Genomic DNA, 20,718 nt, shown 5'->3' on the forward strand with positions numbered 1-20,718 from the left:
CGCCGCGGCCGCTCGCCCGCCGCCCCGACGCTGGGAGCGGCTGGGCTGCCGAGCCCCGGCTCCACCGGGAGGGAGCTGCTCCTCCCCGCCCTTGGTGGCCGCCGCCCCGCCCCGCCCCGCGCCGCGCCCTGGCAGCTCCCGTGGGCGAGCACTAGGGCCGCGATGAGCTGCTCTCGGAATTCTCCTCGCCAGATGCAGCCTGGAGAGATGGCTGAGACGGCCGTGGCGAACGCTCAGAAGAAAAGTTAAAAAAAAAAAAAAAGATAAAAATAAAATACAATTGGGGGAGGGTGCTGTGAACGTGCAAGGCGGGAATCTTAAACTCCGGGGTTGTTTAGCTACGGGGAGCTACTGAGCAGCAGGCAAAGCGATCTCGGGCGGCGGCGAGGGACAGCGGACGCGGACGCCGGGGTATGCCCACCGGCGAGCGGCGGGAGCTGGAGGTCCCCGCCGATTCCACGCCGCCGCCGCCCGGCCAGCGCAGGCGGAGTCCTCGGGACAACTCTTGCTGGCGGGAACGCAGACGTGAACCTCTGTGGACTTTGCTGGAAAAATAGGTCTCAGGCAGCGGGAACGACCCCTAGGGGTCGGAAGCAAACAGGTGGCAGAGGCTTGTAGCTTGGAAGGCGGCACCACTTTCCCTGGCTTTGGGCTGTGGAGAGCAGAATCTATTGGCCTCTTTAGGAATCTCGCCACCCTTAGCCGGGCCCGGGATTTGCAGGTGAGCTTCTTCTAGAGCTCTGCAAGGCGACCGCCCATGCAGGCACTTTGAAACTGGTACAGCTTCTGAGTTCTGCTGTTAGCCCTTCGCCTTTCTCCTTCGTCCTTTCTGCTCCCATATCCATCCTGCCGATGCATACCTTTAGCCTCTATTCTCCTGACTTCTTTGTAAGTTAAAACTACCTTTACCTAAGTTTTTTTTTAAATCATAAAATCAGATTTGAGAACTGTTTCGAGCTGCATCTGGAAGAATAAAGCTAAAATAAACAGACACCTTTTTCTTGGCTTGCAAGTCTCAAATAAATGAACTCATGTTCCCGATAAAAATCAAGTTCAGAAACGTGGAAATTCTAAGCCCACTCCAGCAGACGTCATAGCTGGTACTGACTGAACTTCTTAACAGGATTCTGACATGTCACGCTGACTTGCGTTTCCAAGCAATGGGAGAGCAGACTTCAGTGTCTGTTTTCTTAATGAATAAAAAGGCTGCAAAATTTGGGAAAATTTTAAATCGCAAAGATGATATGACTCAGTACCTTCTAAGTTTGGAGGCAGACACTTCATTTTTTTATTTCTATCTGGGATTTCCCCCCTTTTGCTGTAAAAACGTTTGTTAGGAACTGCCTATTAAAAAAGAGCTCAATAGTTTAAGTGTCTTGACTTAAGAATGCAAATCTTCACTGAGTGTTTTCCTACGACGGATTCCAATCCTCATTTCAAGAAGGTGGCCTCTTCTAGGATCAGAGGTCTGTGTGTGTGTGTGTGTGTGTGTGTGTGTGTGTGTGTGTGTGTGTACAAGTAACAAGACCACTTAGGCTGAGAGCCTGAGGGTAACTTAAGGGATATTACACATTTCAGTGCCTCTAGAGGTCAGGTGTTGTGAACTAAACCCCTCCCTCACAAGTGGGTAAGACCCACGTCAGGGAGTTCTGTGTTAAAGCAAATGTCTGTTCAGTTTCTTTCTTCATGGTAATTCTCAAAGGGGTCTAAGAAGCTGTTATTCTCCAGCTTTGTGTAATTCAAAGGGTTAGGTTTTTCCTATTTCTTTCTTAAGCTGGCTTATCATCTGTCTTAAGTGAAACATATCTGAAGACTTCACACATTAAATCAACTCGTTTCATTCTGAAGGACGTGCACTGGAAATGTGTGTGTGTGTGTGTGTGTGTGTGTGTGTGTGTGTGTGTGTGTGTGTTTCTTCTACCTGGGGTAGAAGGAAGGCTGGACACCCTTGTTACCCTTGTTTCAGAAATGTGTCATCATCACTGACTTTAAGCCGGAAGGGCAGTAGGAACCACGGCACCTCTGAAAGGCTAAAGCCCAGCGTGACTTAGCACCATCTGCTCCCAGGAGGGCAGAGGCAGCACCCAAAAGGCGAATCTTTCCTATGAATAGAAACTAAAAGGCACAATGTTCAGAACTAGGCTCCCTCAAAGGATCCCGTTGCCTCCACAGCTAACAAGATAGCTAGAGCAAACCAGACTTTTCATTTGGAAGAAAAGCAAAACCTTCCTGAGAAACATTTAAGCTTTGCTGAGATCCATATTTTTGTGATCAACACCCTGCAAAGAAGTTCGTTGGCTGATGTTAAAATCGCAACATCCCATCTCATGTACATGCAAGAAGGAATTTAATAAGGGAATGGAGTGTGTTGTTCCCATTTGTTGTTATTTCCCAAATCAGCACATTTTGAAGTCTTTCTATAACTTATCTAACTAACTACACGGTTGAGGAAAACCATACATTATCACCTTTCTCATTAAAATTCACATTCTGGAGAAGTTTTAAATGTTTGTAACTAACTATAGGTAGGAAGAAACTAGTGATCCAACAAAGAAAAATCATATAGAAATCTTACTTCTTCAATTCAAGCATAACTAGAAAACGAGTTTCCTTTTATTTAACCTTAACTTTAAAATATTTTGCTTGGGGGATGGAGAGATGGCTCAGCAGTTAGAGCAGGCACTGGTCTCGCAGAGATGGAGTTCTGTTCCTAGCAGCCATGTTGGCAGCACACACCACCTAGTACTCTAGCTCTAGGGGATATGGCATCTCTTTACCCCACAGACACCAGCTCTCAAATACTTACAGACAGACACACAGACGCACGCATACATTATTAAAAATAATAAAAATTTAAAATAAAGGTTTGCAGGAGACCAGAAAGTAGCTCAGTGGTTAAGAGCACTGGCTGCTTTTTCCAGAAGGCCAGAGTTTGGTTTCCAGCACCCACATGGCTGCTCACAAGTCTGTAACTCCAGTTCCAGGGGATCCAAAGCCCTCTTCTGGACTCCGCAAGAATTGTATGTTTGTGACACACACACATACATGCAAGCAAAATATCCAAAATAACAAATAAAGATTAATTTTAAAATGTTTTAAGTTTTACTAAATGATTTCTAGCCTGCCATGACCAAGAAAATAACTTTTTTTGTATGTCCCATGGTGTTAAATGTTTATCTCCTTAGACTTTAAATTTGAGATCAATGTCCAGCCATAAATGTTACCTATTTTACTGAGCACATTATTACTGAGACCATGACTACTTCTAGATACTTAGAATATATTAGTTCAAAATTAACCAAGAAGTTCCCTGAGACTTTGCATTTCACTGAAATAGCAAATACTTTAAAAATAATTTATTTTTAAAAACTCAGATGTTTGTACACAGGCAAAGCACAGATAAGCAAAATGTCAAAAGCAGAAAATGTAATGACTTGTGTTAATCATTTTAAAGTTTCACTCATGTGTATTTGTTTTGCTCAAACCCATTCCTCCAACTTCTGTCATACCCCTGTCCGCCTCCCTCCCAATTTCATGAGCTTTTTAAAAAAAAAACTCCGAGCCCACTTAATGCTGCTGTACGTGCATAAGCCCTGATGCAAGCTGACAGTCTCCCTCACCAAACGGCCATCAATTGGCTATAGCTCTTCAGCTAGGATGGGACTTCATAAGGCCCACTCGCCCCCATTGTTGCTTAGATATTAAAGTTTTAAATTAAAAAAAATTTCAATGAAGTAGTATGAATGGTGGTAGCTAGACCCCCTAAAATCTTTCCACCTTTCTTGCTCATTGAATTTTTATAGGAGACACACGTTTATGTAGAAAGCAAAGAGTAGAAACCAAAAGGCTTTGGTCCCAGCTTTCGCAGTAATTCATCTGATATAATCAACAATGTTTCTCTTCAAATAAAAGGGTTGGAGCGGGTTGGTGGTGGCGCACACCTTTAATCCCAGCACTTGGGAGGCAGAGGCAGACGGATCGCTGTGAGTTCGAGGCCAGCCTGGTCTACAGAGTGAGTCTAGGACAGCCAAGGCTACACAGAATCCTTGTCTCAAAAAAAAAAAAAAAAAAAAAAAAAGTTGGGTTACAATTATCTTTAACATTCTAGGATTGAGTTATACATTGGTTTTGTTGTTTGCAAATTAAAAACAAAACCTTTTATTGCTACATGATAGACACCCAGCCAAAGGGTATTCCAAAATAATACTCAAATACAGAGACCATCTTCCCACAGTGGCTAACAGGGAGTGTGGGTGTATACTTGGGAACATGGGCATACAGTCACAGACTAAATGTATTAACTAGGTTACTCACAAATGTCCTAAATCAATCTTCTCATGAGGAAGGATTAATTCAGAGATAGTATTTCCAAGATGATTCATCAAAAATAAATTTCAAACATATTATATCCAAGAGTTGTTTGGCATCCGCACTATGAAATGTATGAAGGGAGCAATCAGTAGAGGTAATGTGGAGCTGACAGCTTAATCTTACCCCATTTATTTCAAGTAAGATTTTCTTGCCTCTGTCTGGACACATGACGGAAATCACATTGATTCCTATCATCTACCCACTGCTCTCTTGGACCATTTAAAGAAGTTGAACTTTATCATAAACTAATATTTGTGCTTTGCCATAACAATATTATGGTCCTGGTATTTTTTTAAATATTTATTTATTATTGTTATGTATTGAGTGTTCTTACTGCATGTACACCTGTAGGCCAGATCACATTACAGATGGTTGTGAGCCACCATGTGGTTGCTGGGAATTGAACTCAAGACCTTTGAAGAGCAGGTGGCGCTCTTAACCACTGAGCCATCTCACCAGCCCCAGTCTTGGTATTTTTTAGGGTAAAATTCAGATGTGCAGCCATTTTGTCTCTCCCAGGCCTTTTCTTCTGATGCATTTTCTTGGTACTTCACTTACTGATGGTGTTTAGGGCACTAAAGTTTTATACCCTTACCTTAAATGCTGAAAAAATGAATAATAGTAATATTTCAAAATTGAAAAGAAACTCTACTTTAGTGCTCTATGAAACAAGAGTATGCACCTTCCTTTCCCAGGCCATGTAATTTACAAACACGTCAAAGATAATGGCTCAGCCAGGCATCCTGCCATTTGCCTTTAATCCCAGCACTGGAGAGGCTGAGGCAGACAGATCTCTGTGAGTTTGAGGCCAACCTGGTCTACAAAGGTTCAGGACAGTCAGGGCTACACAGAGAAACCCTGTCTTGAAAAACCAAACCAAACCAAATTTAATGGCTCTTGTTCAGGAATGTCACTGAAAATGTAGAGAAGCCAGGAAAATGATTGGCTCATCTTCATAAGATAATGCAGATTCTGAATAGTATTTTGCAAGTCAACTAATTTCATATTCAAATTTTAGATCTACATTTAGAATGAACCAAGAATAACCCAAAGCTTTAGATAATGTAAATGCAGAAATAATTCTTGAGCACAGTAACATAAATGGCATTTAAATAATGGTATGTTTTATGTAATAGCATACTTGAGGAATATTAATTATTCAAAGACATTAAAACAGTCAAATGATGTTTCTCTTAGGAGGAGGAAATATTTAACAACTCAAAAGCAGACCAAATGAATGCACTGCTACATATGGTAATTAAAACTCCATCTTAAAATAGAGGTTCAGTATGTAACGGATTTAAAGGTAGCTTTGAAACATTGTGGCTGCCCCAAATCTTTATTTTTACACACAAGAAGAGGAAACTATTTATGCCATCCCCTCATATAACATTTTCTTACTGAAGTGTGTGATTTTGAAGGTTTCACCTAGGTGTTTCTATTATAAATGAGTATAAAGTGGCCAGAGACTCAAAATGTTAAACCAACTCAGCCACTTGTGGAAATTCTATCACCCTTGAAACGAGGCATTTCTCCCAAAACGTTTGAAGAATTCAAGTATTATCAAAATTATCTCCAGTGTACAGTAGAGACAAAATTTCCTGGAAGAAAAAGTCCTTTATTATGATTTATTTTTAAAGTTTGGTGTGCATCGGCACTTTACCTGCATGTATGCCTGTGTGAGGGTGTCAGATCCCATGGAACTAGTTACAACCAGTTGCCAGCTGCTGTGTGGCTGCTGGGAACCGAACACGTATCCTTTGAGAGAACAGCCAAGTGCTCTGAACCACTGAGCCATCTCTCAAGCCCCAAGTCCTTTATTATAAATTAAGAAAAATATCATGTGGCCAAGGTAGCCCGTGGGCCAAAGACAAATGCAAATTACCAAAACATTTTACAAAATGTTTATGCAAATTAAGAGCCTTAGTGGTAAAGAGCACTTGTGGAGGCCTTGGCTTTGGTTCCCAACACCCAGGGTGGTTCACAATCATTCATAACTCAACACTCTCTTCTGGACTCTAAGGTCGCTGCTAACACGTACATATAGATGAAATACTCTTACAAGTTACGAATTATTGTCCTCAGCTGATTCCCTAAATGCTGCTTAAAGGAGCAAGAATCATCATAACACAGATTCCTACCCTGCCCCCCACCCCTGGTTTTTCTAGACAGGGCTTCTCTGTGTAGCTTTGACTGTCCTGGACTCTATACAGCAGCTGGTCTCAAACTTAGAGACATGCCTACTTCTACCTCCCCGAGTGCTCAGATTACAGGCGTGTGCCATCCCCACCTGGCATAACGCTGATTCTTATGAGCAAGATATCAGAACCTAGCTATAGTACAGTAGGTGCCTACCATGGTCTGGAAATGAAAAATGAATAGGTCGATCAGCTAATTATATTTAAGCAAGAATAGGTGTGCAACATAGGAAGTTATGAAAACTTTACAATTCCAATTTATATGACTGGCAGAAATTTTTATGGTATATATACATGTTACTAGCATTTTATCCACAAATACTGAGTTCTTACAATCATACAGCATAAAGAAAAGGCCAAAGGTGGACTAGATTTCAACTTTCAACTAATGAATATATTGACAATGTATGCAATTACTTTTAGCTGGTTTTACTAAACTCTAAACTAAACTAAACTCTAGCAAAAATATTCTCTGGATGCCATAGTGGTGAATGTTTTGTGTTTTACACTTGGAAACCAGCTGGTTTTCTTCCAGATCTGATAAGTAGCATTGTAAGATGGGGTCTCAGCGAGGACACTGCATATTACAGGAAAAGCAAGTGAAGCTCTAGCACATGAAGGCTCACTCTAATGCTAACTTGGTAAGAGGTCACCAGAACCTTAAACGAGTTAGCATTCATACATTAGCTAAAGTATAAGGTGCAAGGGTAGCGGTGACTTCGGATGTGATCTGCAGCACTTTCATGGCTTCTCCCACGGACGTCAGGTCTCCGGGTGGCCCTCAGGTGTGTTAACTCAGAAATCTACTGCTAGACTAGTTAATCCCTATAGTGATCTCAGTTCAGTCAGACTTTATAAACCTAACTGAATGACCAGGTTTTTAAATAATAGTAATATTGCTCAGTCTAACTCACGTGATCTCTACTGTGGTAGACAGCAGGAGACTGAACATTCAGCCTCCATATTTACACTCAAACTGCACAAACTGGCTCTCCTGTCCCTTGGATACTTAACTAAAACAAAACAAAACAAAAACAAAAACAAAAAACCACATAACCCAATGAACATTTTTAGTATTTGTCGGCCATCATTGTTTCACATGCCTGGGCCTGTCAACTAAAGGGAGGAAAAGAAAAAGAGAAAATTTAATTGAATTTGCATCTTGCAATCTAACTTAATCCCCCCCTCCTCCCCTGATAGTTTTAAGCATATTCAGATAACAGCATATTCTTTAAGGATCTATTTCTCAGTTAAGATGACTTCAGACCCCACTTTTGATCAGGGTTATTGACATCTCAAATTGCTGAAATAAGGCCTGTGAATTATTAAAGCCATCCTTTTACTATGAAATGGCAGTCCTGTTAGTGGTGATTTTCTGTTGGACCACTTCTACTGAGGTACTTAAAAGCTTCATCAAACAGCCAGCACTGTTGGACAGTACGTCACACACAGAGAGATACCCTATCTCACTCAGCCGAAGACTTAATTTGAAGACAGCTGTCACAGCTCCCCTTGGTTCTCTGGCTTAGTCAAGATCCTATGTTTTATCAATTCTAAAACACACCCTTTCTGGATGTTTGTAATTAAATAAAAAAAAAAAAAAAGCAACGCACTCTGTAATTGGCTGTCTTCATCTGAGACTTTGATGTGACTTAACAGCTTTTGGCAGATTTGTAGAAACACACTAGCTATCCGAATTCCTTGCTAACACTTTTTCAGTTACCACAGGAAATACTACTCAGCCCTACCCCTTACCTTACATACAGGACACTGTCCAACCAGTTCCTCTTCCACTGTGTTCTATGAGGCCAAAAGTAATCTCAAGCTCTGAATCCTGGGCTGGGGGACACAGGTAAGAGGTATAGCATGCTTGCCTAGCCCTACTGAGGCCTCATGCTTAAGACCAACAGACACAAAACACAAGCAGTCACCATGGCTCCTTCTTGGTATCACACTGATACCTTTGTTTTATTGGTCCTTGTACTTTTGCCACACTCATTAAATTATTGCTCAGTGACAGGCCTGGAATTCAATCCTTGAAGGTAAATACTGTTTCCAAAAGCCTTCCTTTAAATGCCAGCTGTCCTTACTTCCTTTTGTAGTGATATCTTTGAGTATTTCTATAAAATGTGAGACACTACCTACCCCTATGATGCTATTCTTTAAAGAGAAAACATTAATGTGTGTAACATCATGTCGCCTGGCAGCCAGAAGGCAGGAAGGGACATGCAGCATCCAAAAGAGCATTTAAACTAGGTATTTCAGCCGTATAACATTCTCCAAAAAGTGACTCTTACCATGTCCTGACCACAGCATACGACTGTAGTACACACTAACATTTTTGGTAATAGAAACAATAATCATTTATGTTGATCTACATATAAAACCACTCTTAAGCCATGCTATATTCATTAAGCCGTGATCTTGATCTAACAAACACCGTTTGATTCAATCCAACACTTAAATACCACGTTGCTTCTCGGATTTGCTTTTAATCTTTCAATGGATTTATGTGCTTCATGTTCCAAAATCTGTCTATGGTACGATCCAGGTCACTATTACACGCCACTGGCAAGGGGAGCCTGGTGACAGGCCACTAGAATCTAAATTTTGCAAAGTGAATATATCCCAACATCTGTCTTAGTCTCCTCAGCCTCTTTAGTGTGTGACATCAGGGATTTTAACATGGAGCCTCACAGATGGCAGCAATATCACTCTACCAATGAGCCACTAGCCCAGATCCCTAAGATTAGATAGTTAGTAGATATTTCTAAGTCTTTATCAACTTTATACACAAACCACACTTGAGAATACTTAAAACGTTCCTGTTTCCACATACATGTGCATGCGTGGGGGTGCATGCACCTTCAGCAACTTTGTGCAAAACTGATGCTCTGAATGCAAATCTAAGTGGTGTGAGTCCTTTAGGGCCGTGTTTGGACACCTTCCGTTTTATTGGCAAGTCAGTGTTTCTGAATGAAAGGACTCAAGGGCATCATCTTGGTTCACAGGAAAAAGTTAGGTTTTGAAAGCTAAATGAAGATGCTTCAGTTTCATGAAAACGAAGTTGCCTCAAAGGATAATTATTTCAATGTCCAAATAATTTGACTTGTGCATTTTCAAACTGAAATGATAAAATATGCCAATTAACAAGTATTAATAAAGTACCTGTGAATAAATGGCTGGCTTTCACAGACCTTAGAGTTCTTAGGAAGATGGTCCTGAAGGACAAGGTCAGCCAAGAGTGCCAGAGGCAGTTTTATTGTGTTCTGATGAACCTCAAGTACAGAACTTCACATTCGCACAGGTTAAAGGACTGGCTGCCTTTTGCGGGATATTAGTTTCTGCTCAAGGAAGTGGGTTACAGTTCAGTGATAGCAGTGTGCCAGAGCGCACCGTCTGCTTCACTAGGGGAAAGAAAGTACAATTTACACAAAGCGAGACGGGCAGTGTTCGTTTGTATGTAGGATGGGAATTTCAAATGCTTATTTTTAACTCGTATTTGAAGTCAAGTTTGACATCTCACATCACCAAAATGTAAAAACAAAAATAAAACTCACTTAACGGGCAACTTTCCTTAATTGTGACGACTCTGAATACAAAGAACTCAGAATATTGAAGTGTCTGCTTGAAATTCTTGCCCATGGCTGCTAAGAATGAGAGGCAGCACAACAGACTTGATATGAGCTACCTTGATTTGTTAATCACAACCCGACCGTGCTTCAGCTGATACTTTAGTCAGTCAAGACCCACCCCCCCCTTCCACTGGGTCTTCCTGCCTACCAACTGTTGATGGCTATGTAGGGGAAAGTCTTATTTTATAAAGAGGATTATTATGAAAAGATTAGTTGTTCATTACTTGAAAGAAAGTGGGATCAACAATCTGGATGTGGTATACCTCAAATAATGTAGTGTCTGTTACGATTTTTTTCTTAAATCACGATTTAAAAAAAATTAGTTTTGGCTAGCTCTTTAAGAGTAAGGTGAATTTTAAGTTTCTGCTCATTCTTGATACATAAACATGGCATTTTCATGCAGTCATGTAGAAGACAAAAGACTTCAGTCACCTGCAAATGTGACCTATCCAGGCCAGCAAGCCAAAGGTAAATTCATAAAGAGAAAATGAATCTATCACAGAATTCCTCATCACTTTCTCACAAAACAAGCTTTTTGGTTGGGTCCCCAGAGTGCTTGGGTGCTTACTTGTAATGCTATAGCCTATCCAACTTTCTCCCAGGGTTAATGCTGAGGTGCCTTTTAAATGACAAGTAAGAGGGCCCAGTATGGATCCATTAGCTTATTTGCTGATAGCTGGAAAGGGGGAGCGAGGGGGAGGATTTGCATCTAGTCATACCATTCAGCGTATTTGTAAACTTGTTTTCTGTGTTTCTCATGTTGAAGAAGAAATTTCACAATTTCAAATCAAAGTCAACACTGCAGTGAGGAGAGCTTTTCTACTTTATTACAAAGAGAAGAAGCCTTTATGTGGTCAGAAAATACAAGATTGATCTTTTTTCTCTTCCTATGAAACGCTGCTGTTCAAACAGCCAGAGTGAATTGTCTCAGTTCACGTCTTGAAGTCCCATCACATTCACTTGGGTATGGATGTCCTTGGCTGCTGAAAATCTGGCCCTTTAGTGCACAGGGCGACAAAGTCCCCTGACCAGCAGTTCCAGAATGTCCCGTTTTCATATATTGCATCCATGCACACCTCCTAAAAATGAGGTACAGCAGGGCAAACATTTTCCAAAATAGATGTCATATATATAATATATACACATTCGTACATACATACCTTTATTCATGTGATGTCCAAAATTTAAAAAAAATGTACACATTTATTACAAAATCGTAACAAAGACTGGACAGTGTTTTGCTCATTCTGGAAAGATGAAGCTCAGTAACAACACAGCCCTGGAAGCCACAGAGACTGTGGCGCTCTCTTCTACAGTCATATTCTTGCAGTCAGCCTGGCGAAACTGCCTTTCAGAAACAGAAGGGAAGTAAAATGAAAGAAGCAGACCTTGCTCATCCTTCCAAAGGAAATACGAGAAGGATCTTCACATAAAAATGCACAAACATCTGTTATTTTATTACCAATAGTGCTACAATGAACAATGCAAGTTTTGTGGTCTAATTTTGTTGAGTCTTTTGTGGGTTTTCTTTTTTACATTTAAGAAACTAAATGGAAACTTCTGTCAGTGTACTTGCTTGTCTTTATAGACCCAAGTCTGTCTGCTGGCAAAAAGAAAATAAATGAAAAAAATTCAGACCCTGCTCAAACTAGAGAAAACAAATTACAAATTTAGTTGTTGGGCAGCACATAATTGGTAAGGCAGGACCTCAAATGGTGACCCTGAACGTAAGCCAATTGCCAGATCCTCAAGGAATGAAACCCAGGGTGCCTGAGCCACATCAGTTCTGCAGTTATGTCGAGTATTGTGCTGAGACAGCCATACCCCAAGAAAAGGGAAGTCTTTTTTAGAAGGCTTGCTGAGCAGGGTTGTAGTTGAAGGTGGACGGCAGGTGAGGCCTCTCTTCTAACTTGTCATATTCCAGATGGAACTCCTATAAAAGAACATCAGATATTGAGAATTTAAACTACTTTTAATTCTCTTTTAAAAACAGTGTGTGTGTGTGTGTGTGTGTGTGTGTGTGTGTGTGTGTGTGTGTGAGTGAGAGAGAGAGAGAGAGAGAGAGAGAGACAGAGACAGAGACAGAGACAGAGAGACAGAGAGACAGAGACAGAGACAGACAGAGACAGAGACAGAGACGGGAACAGAAACAGAAACAGAGACAGACAGAGTAGATTTGTGAGGGCCAGAGGACAATGTGCCTCCTGCCATGTGGGTTTTGGGAATCAAACTCAGATAGGTCACCAGTCTCCTTGGCAAGAGCCTTTACCTGCTGGGCCATCTTACTAGTCTAAGTGACTCTCTTTTAAGGTTTTATTTTTTGCTAAGTACATTTATCATGTGAACAATGAAAATAACTGCACCAAGAGTGAACAGAGACACAGGCATACTAGCTCTTTACCATTTTAAGTAAACAGTCTGAACAACAGGAATGTCCCCTGCCTCCTATCTGCTAAGTACACAAGTACAGAGTTTATGAATGTAAAGTCAGCAACTCAGAGATATGTATATATAAGAATTCTGTGCAAATTTTATTTAAAAATTAAAGGTGAAATTGTTTTAGTTCTAATGCTAAAGTCTGAAGATTACAGGATGTGTAAATTAAGCATTTCAGTGAAGTACAAAAACAAAGCCAGAACAAAAAACCCTGACATTTTATTCATGTTTAAAATGAGGCGTTTTCTAATAACTCTTAGTGATAATTTTTTTTTTTGAAGTGAAGTCATTCTTTAAGCTCGTTAAAATTTCAGGAAAACAATGAGCTGAAAAAACACATGTCTCTACAACTCCCATTTCACAAACGACAGGTAATTTAGTGGCCACTTAACTAGACAATGGTTTGGAGTATGACTCTCTGAAGGCTAACTGGATTACTGATTTTCATCAAACTGTCCAAATATGTTACGGTTTGTTTATATTTTAGATGCTTATTTGTGGATGGCAAGCAGACAGCAAAGGCACACAGAGGACAGCCTGCAGAAGCTGGGTCTTGCTTGCATCGTGTAGCTCAGCTCAGGTCCTCTGGCTTGTTGGCAAGTATCTGTACCACAGAGCCATCTTGTTGACCCTGCTGCACTTTTTTTGAGACAAGGTCTTGTTAGGTAGTTTAGCCTGGTTTTGAAACTCCCTACATAGCCCAAGCTAGCTTCAAACTCACAATTGCACCCACCCCAGCATCCTGAATACTGAGGTTACAGGTTTGTGCCAGCATCCGGCTGCGTGAGTTTTAAAAAGTAAGAATGCTAAGTTTTTGTGATCAGCACTAGACACAAATATAACTGTAAACTAAAAAAACAGAAAAACCACCACCACCACCAATAACATAAAACCCCCAACCATCTATCTCTGTAACCACAAATGGGAGATGCTCTAAGATTACTTATTCTAGAACCTTATTTGAGTGTGTCTCGAGTTAAGCTGACTCCATAATGGATGCTTCCATTATTAAACTAAATGAAATTTTATATTATTTAGTAAAAATGAAATCTTAGGCTATAGCAATCAAGCTTTTGGACACCAAATAAAGTATTCAAAACTCACAATAACAATTAGACATGTAACTTGACAGCCTTGTATGAAGTAAAACTAAAGATAGAGCTATTTTTTTCTAGTCGTCGTAAGTATCCTGGGAAGTAGGATCTTATTTTCTACAAGACAGTGCTGAAGACTAGGTTCCAAACTCAGCAGGCTCTTGCCTCCCTAGTATAACACGTGGTAGTTTTATGTGTTTTTATTTTGTTATACTTTTAACCCAAGATTCAAGACAAATTTACTTCATTATATCCTCCAGCTAACTTGGAAAACACCTTGTGCCTTCACAACTGTTTATGATCCACTGTGGTGACTTTATCCTTTGAAAAGATCCCTGTCATGTGACAGCAAGGCACACAAGGGCCGCTTGCAGGCCAGTGAGGAAGAGCAGACAACAGCTGCCATCCTTGGCCTCCCATAAGCAGCAGAGCCTCCCCTGCCTGAAGCTCAACATCCACATTCACAACTAGCAAAACTCTTGCAGTTAAGCCATTCTTTGGAATGTGAATGAATCTTGGTTTCTATAATACACATGTATAAAAAGCTTAACTGCAATTTTGAAAAATGACAAGCTCTTAGTCACATTTTATTCACACTGGTAAGCTACACTGCTTTATTAGTAGTACTTAAATTGACTAACCTCATCAATGTATTTCCCCTACATTTAAAAAAGGCACCACTTTGAATCTAGGGAGCATAAATATTTTAATAATTAAAAAATATTCATGAAATACTCAGAAATTATATGGGTCAAATCTTGTCTTTTATTGACAATTTTTTTTGTCTTCTGTCTTCCACATATTTTTTATTTTTCTTAAAGTATATGAGCTTTGCCTCACTATTACCTCTGTGCTCCCTAACCATATCTAACTTGATTTACAGCATCTCTTTTATGTCAATGTTATACACATACACACATACTCTTGGACATACACTCTTGGGCAGAATGTAAAAGGAAATTGCTGTGTCTACCACATCAGATGCTTGGAATAGCATGGAGCCCTTAGTCAAAGTATAACAGTTCATGAATTAGCACAACAAGCCTTCTGTGGTGGCTTAAGAATGGTCTGCACAAGCCCAGATATTTGAATGCTCAGTCATGAGAGAGTAGGACTGTTTGATAAGATCAGAAGGATTAGGAGGTGTGGCCTTGTCAGAGGAAGTGTGTCACTGGGGTTGATTCTGAGGGTTCAAAAGCCCTTGCCACGCCCAGGCTCCCCCTTCTCCCTGCTGCCTTTGGATCAAACACAGGACTCCCAGCTCCTTCTCCAGCATCACGTCTGCCTATGGCCACCATGCTCCCAACCATGACGATACTAGACTGACCCTCTGAACTGTAAGTCAGCCCCAATTAAATGCTTTCTCTCCTAAGAGCTGTTGTGGCACGGTGTTCCTCCACAGCCACAGAACAGCAACTAAGATGCCTTCTTCACGTGCTTTAGAAACACAACACTTTAGTTTTCAAGACCGACTTTAATATCTAGTAGAAAATGTTGTTGCAGGATGAAGATTTTAAAAACCTAAAAAGTATTCTAGATATGTGGAAAGCAACCTTTTCATGACTCAGTTTCCTATTAAGAAAATCAGGGGTTGGAGAAATGACTCAGCAATTAAAAGCACTGGTTGCTCTTCCAGAGGCCTGGGTTCAATTCCCAGCACCTACATGGCAGCTCACAACTGTCTGTAACTATTGCTCCAGGGAATTCTATGTTTTCACACAGACATACATGCAGGCAAAACACCAATGCACATAAAATAAACTAATTTTAAAAAGAAAAAAACATAGGTATCGACCTCTCCCACCCCCCCAACACAAAGTTACTTAAGTAGAATGGAATTTACACACATTGGACTCAAAACTTATCATTTATAAAAGTAACACCATCACTGTTCTAATTTCAGAAAATTATCAGTTGTCTCCTAACAACAGTAACTTCATACTTAAATTTTAGAAAGCAACAAAGTATGTTAAAGATAGTTACTACAAATACTTTGTGAAGAAACACATAGTTAATTAGGGCATAAAGATGTACTGATATGTACCAGTCAGGCATAAAACATATTATGTACCAGAAATCCCGCAATGTCTATAGGGCTAAGCTGGCTATAAGAAGCCTGCAATTTGAAGTTTTTAATTTGAGAAAGATATAGTTAGATAATAAGGAAGGCTTCCTCACCTAAAAAATGAACAGGGGAAAAAAATAACACAAACCCTTTACCTAGTAAATTACATATGTAATCTATACTAGCGAAATTACAGGACACCATCCTTGCTAATTATTTAGGGTCACCTCAAAAGAAAACAGACAAAATGTCAACATTTTATGTACATTATTATTATTCTTGCTATTTTTGCTGAGAGGATCTTGCTATGGCCCTGACTATCCTAGAACTCACAGGGGTCTGCCTCGACAGCGACAGTATTACAGTCCCGCACCACCTACATTATGAATTGAAATCACAGAACTGGAGGTCATACCTGTATCTTAGGGGATCACAGTTCTGATGTAAATAATCTATTAAGTATTTCTCTTATGATTACACTTTTCTGGCAATGGTGAGTGACTCAGAACAGTCCCCACTGTTCAGTCCCTTACAGGGACACAGGACCACATCATGATCGAAGCACACTAGTCACATTATACTCTGCAATATTCTGCAAACTCCACTCACTCTGCAAATCTATGGCTGATAAGGCATGACATATTTATGAATATTCTATAGTTTTATAAAGTCTGTTAATAAGAACAACTAAAATGTCTTAACATTAAGCAAGTTTATGGTAAGTGCAGAACACATCTGTAAATAGTCACTGTAAGTATTTCACTATAATCAATTCATGCACTGCTCATTAATGCTTGGCAGAAACCAACAGTTCTGACTGTGTTCCATCACTATGCCGTCAGCCAGCGTGTGGGTTAGAGAGACGGCTTAGAGCATCACTGAATGGTATGCTACTCAAGGTTTACCTCCCTACTTCACCGCCAAGTTTCCCAGTAAGTGAAGATGGCTGCTCAACTGTATTAAGAGAGAGGTAAAATTTGGCAAAACTGTTTAACAAGCATAATGCCATATTGGTCTTATATTTTATATAGGAAACATTTAGGCTGGGAATTGTTTCTGTGCAAAGTAAAAGGCTTATATTAGTGTTTCTAATTATCTCACATTACAAAGAGAACATAATTCTCAAAAACTATTTTTTTTTCATTTAAGTTGATTTCCTAACACATAATCTAGCTCAGTTTTTAGCTAGAATGATAAAGCGATGCACTGCTCAAGTACATTCCTTTTTGTATATGCACTTAGAATGCAAATTATTGAGCACAGAGCTTCAAGGTGAATATACAAAGCTTCAGTCTTTACTAATAGACGTTCCTCCGCCAAAGACCCATCCAATTGAGAAGTTTGGCCTCGTCCAGAGCCAGCCATCTTTTCTAGGATGACCCTGGGCCTAGAGCCCAGCCACAGGCTTGGCTAGATCTGACACAGCACAAGTACAGCTCCACAGTCTGCTTAGCACGTTCCCCAGGCAATTCTCATGCAAGCTAAAACTGGAGAACCATGACTTAGCCAAAAGAACAATGTTTGGAACAATCAGTACTAACACATATCCAACATGTGTCCAGCGTATGGAAGCGTGCACACGTGTTTTCATTCCATCTTCATGATACCCATTTTGGAAAATAGGACAGAGCCATAGAATGAAAACCCGCACAAGGTCAAAGCAGAAACAAAAGCTAAAATTCTATGCTTTTGCTCTACTATTTAAGGAACCAACCGACCAAACAAACAATCCAAACCCCAAACAAACATACAAACCTTCTCCAAAAAAGTGCAAAACAAAACAAAACAAAACAAAAAAACAAACCAAAAACCAAAAACCAAAACAAACAAACAAAAACAAAAAGCAAAAAACAATCAACTAAACACATTACTAAAATTTAATTACTTCTATCTCACTAAAATGGTAAGAACAAGATATAATCTTTGAAACGAAGACATTTCCATTAGTTACAACTACTGACATAACAGACATAGTCTAAGGACTGAGCACCAAAGAGTTACCATTGAGAAACCTAAAAAACAAAACAAAAAAATAAAACGATGCTTACCCTCTTCTATATTTTCTACTGGATTCAACTTTTTTCATTTCTTTAAGCTTTACCTTTTCTATGGTTTGTATCTGATCACACTTCATATTGTCTTCTTAAAATGTAAACATCTCGTCAATTTAGTGCATTGAAAAAAAATATTGCCCAACGAGCTCATTTGTCAGGAGTATTTTTTTCCTGTTTAAATTGACTTTAAGAACTGCTTTTGTGATGCTAACACTCACTCAGAGCAATGGGGCTCTCTGGAGCTGGATGTAGGTCATACTCACATCAAGCTGACTGAGAAAAGTACTAGCCACGGACTGTACCCAAGTGCAAGATATCTACTGACACAAAATCCTACACAATGCAAAGGGGACATTTTGCTTTGACAAGATTTGTAAGAAAGCAAAGTTACAAAACCCAAATAGAGCTAAATAATTAACCTTTCGTACAGCCCATTTCCCCGTCAGTGTTCACGCACAGGAACGATCAACTATGATCACCTGCAATTCTCCACCATGACACGATCAGCAGCTGCCGTTCCCGAACAGGTACACAGAGCCTTACAAACTGTTCTTTCTTAGAAAGGCCTCACCCCGTGTGAAATAAAAATATGAAAACATGTGACTGAGACTGTAAGAGGGTAGCTTTATTTAATAATGTGGCAGTCATAAAAATATTTCAAATGTTAATAAGTCTTACCCTAAATCATAAAAATATCTTACCAAATTTAATAATTTTCCTATTCGTAAAATGAGCTGGTTTTGGGCAGCCCTATGAGGGTTAGCGAAGAACTGACATTAGGGAACGAACAGACATTGCTACATATTAGTAAGCCAAGGACGTTCTTTCAAGTGTATATTCATACATCTTGCATGTGGGAAACTATACCTTCGCTACTTTCCTCCAGTTGAGACAGTCGAAGAAGTAGTAGGTTCCCCGCTCATACGTGTTGGTTTTCATCGTGGGCTCCATGCCTGGTGCCCTGGTAATCCATACCCGCTCCTCCTTGTGGTATCTCCAATCACGGTTAAAACTTCAATTTTTAAAAGAGAAACACAGTTAATTTTCCCTATGACCCACACTAAACTTTTTATACATATGGCAAATTTTTCTCAAAAAATTACGTATCAAGCATATACACACGGAAGCTTCTTTATCTCACTCTGCTATTAAATATAACTTCATTTACAATAAAAGCATATTCCTTAAAATACATGCTTTTATTAAGTTGAACCAACTTTAGTAGACAAAACATTTTAAAAGTTATTTGAATGATATAATAAAACTAGGGCAGATGGACCAAAGAAAGATAAAAGATACTGAACAAATAATAGAAACAGGAATTGAAGTACATACTAAAGCAATCCAATTAAGTAAAAAGCCGATTTGAATTGACTACTTAAATTCACACAATTTTATAGCTATGATGACAACAGAATATCCATTTTCTAAATCCTATTTTTAATTTAAGTGATAAACAAACAAAATCCAAGAGGATGTCATGAGAACCTAGGCAAGCAATCAATAGCACTTATATTGGGGTAGCAACATCTAAAGGGACCACAGGCTTTTCTACAAACACAGTTCAGTAGTTCATAGACATAATGAAATGACAAAAAAAAAATGCAATTACAGATGGATGAGTGAGTCAGTAAATTTACTTGTAATAGGGTTTACCCTCATGTCACAAAAATGAGAAGGAAATGGGGAAAAAAGCAAAAAGTAAATTCTCTCAACTGAGAAAATTTAAAAACTGACATTTCAGTATCAACAGAAAGGCACAAACACGCAGGGTCTTCTTGTCTGTGCAACAGTCATTGATGTGTATTAAATGACGAGGTTGTGTGTCTGTGCATCATAAACAGCTGTGGTTCTTTAAGAACCACAACCTTGAGTCCTAGTTTACAACTCAAGACATTCAAAACATTCAATTCACCAAGTATGTCACTCCATGGGGCTGGCATTCAGTTTATAATTCTTTTTATGTTCCAATGATTATACAGTTGTAATGTGTTTCAATATAAACAAAAATCATTTTACTAAATATAAAAACAATTCATATTTCTTTTCTTTCTATCTTTTTTTTTTTTTTTTGGTGGTTGTTGCTCTGATGAGCCAGGAAGAAAGCTAAGGTCTGGAGATACTAGACAAGCATTTTACCACCAACAATATCCCTGCCAACAACTTAAAATATCATAAAAAGGAGAATTTTCAATAAAAAACAAAACTATAGCCACCATCATTTAAAAACCCTCCAGAATATCCAAGACGCAACGAGAAAGTGGCAGGCACTTGAACATACAGCTCTACTGCAGCCAAGAGCTGTAACACGTCTCCTCCGTTCATGTAGTAGAGATAGAAGAGGAGGTCTTCTCCGTATCGTCCAAGCTTGATTGCAGCCAGCTACAAGACACAAATAAATTACGCTGAGGTGTAAAACAAATTTTAAAACTTGAAAACACAATTGCTGCCACTAAAATGAAAATTTGAAGGATGAACAGAAATTCTTCACTTAGCACAGACAACTGTCATTTCACAATGAAATATGAAATAATCAGGAAGCTGGAGATTTCAAGAGTTTCTTCATTCAAATAAATTAACAGATCGAGGACACGTAAGTGTCTCATGGACGGCCAGCTACATAGCTGTGTGAATCTGCATGCACATTTTTACACTCCATTATACCAATCAGCATAAATATCAGAGAGGTATCACTTCATTTTGTTTAAATGAATGACTAAAAGAAAACTTTTTCATATTTCCTTCCACAAAGTAGCAAAAAGCCTACAAAACTGTAAACTCAGGGTGAGTGCAACAACAAAGTATCTAAAGCGTAGGCTACCTAAATATTCACTGGTTTTTCTCATAACCCAGTGAGTACAGTTT

At 39.4% G+C, this 20,718-nt stretch overlaps 1 protein-coding gene across 9 annotated transcripts in view; it reads right to left on the bottom strand.

Moving 5' to 3' along the window:
• Nucleotides 1-11,004: 11,004 nt before the first annotated feature.
• The window catches only part of CNOT2 (CCR4-NOT transcription complex subunit 2), a 93,807-nt gene continuing 84,093 nt past the window's right edge, over nt 11,005-20,718 (bottom strand). For all 9 annotated transcript variants that reach the window (XM_084795363.1, XM_084795359.1, XM_084795365.1 and 6 more), the window contains 3 exons: nt 20,135-20,235; nt 18,721-18,865; nt 11,005-12,137 (listed from right to left, as the gene is read on the bottom strand). In XM_084795363.1, coding sequence (XP_084651489.1) covers nt 12,051-12,137; nt 18,721-18,865; nt 20,135-20,235 — 333 coding nt within the window. In that variant the 3' untranslated portion in view covers nt 11,005-12,050. The remainder of the gene's footprint in view (nt 12,138-18,720; nt 18,866-20,134; nt 20,236-20,718) is intronic.

This window comes from Acomys minous, assembly GCF_964271855.1.
Source record: "Acomys minous genome assembly, chromosome: 9".
NCBI classification, from domain to species: domain Eukaryota; kingdom Metazoa; phylum Chordata; class Mammalia; order Rodentia; family Muridae; genus Acomys; species Acomys minous.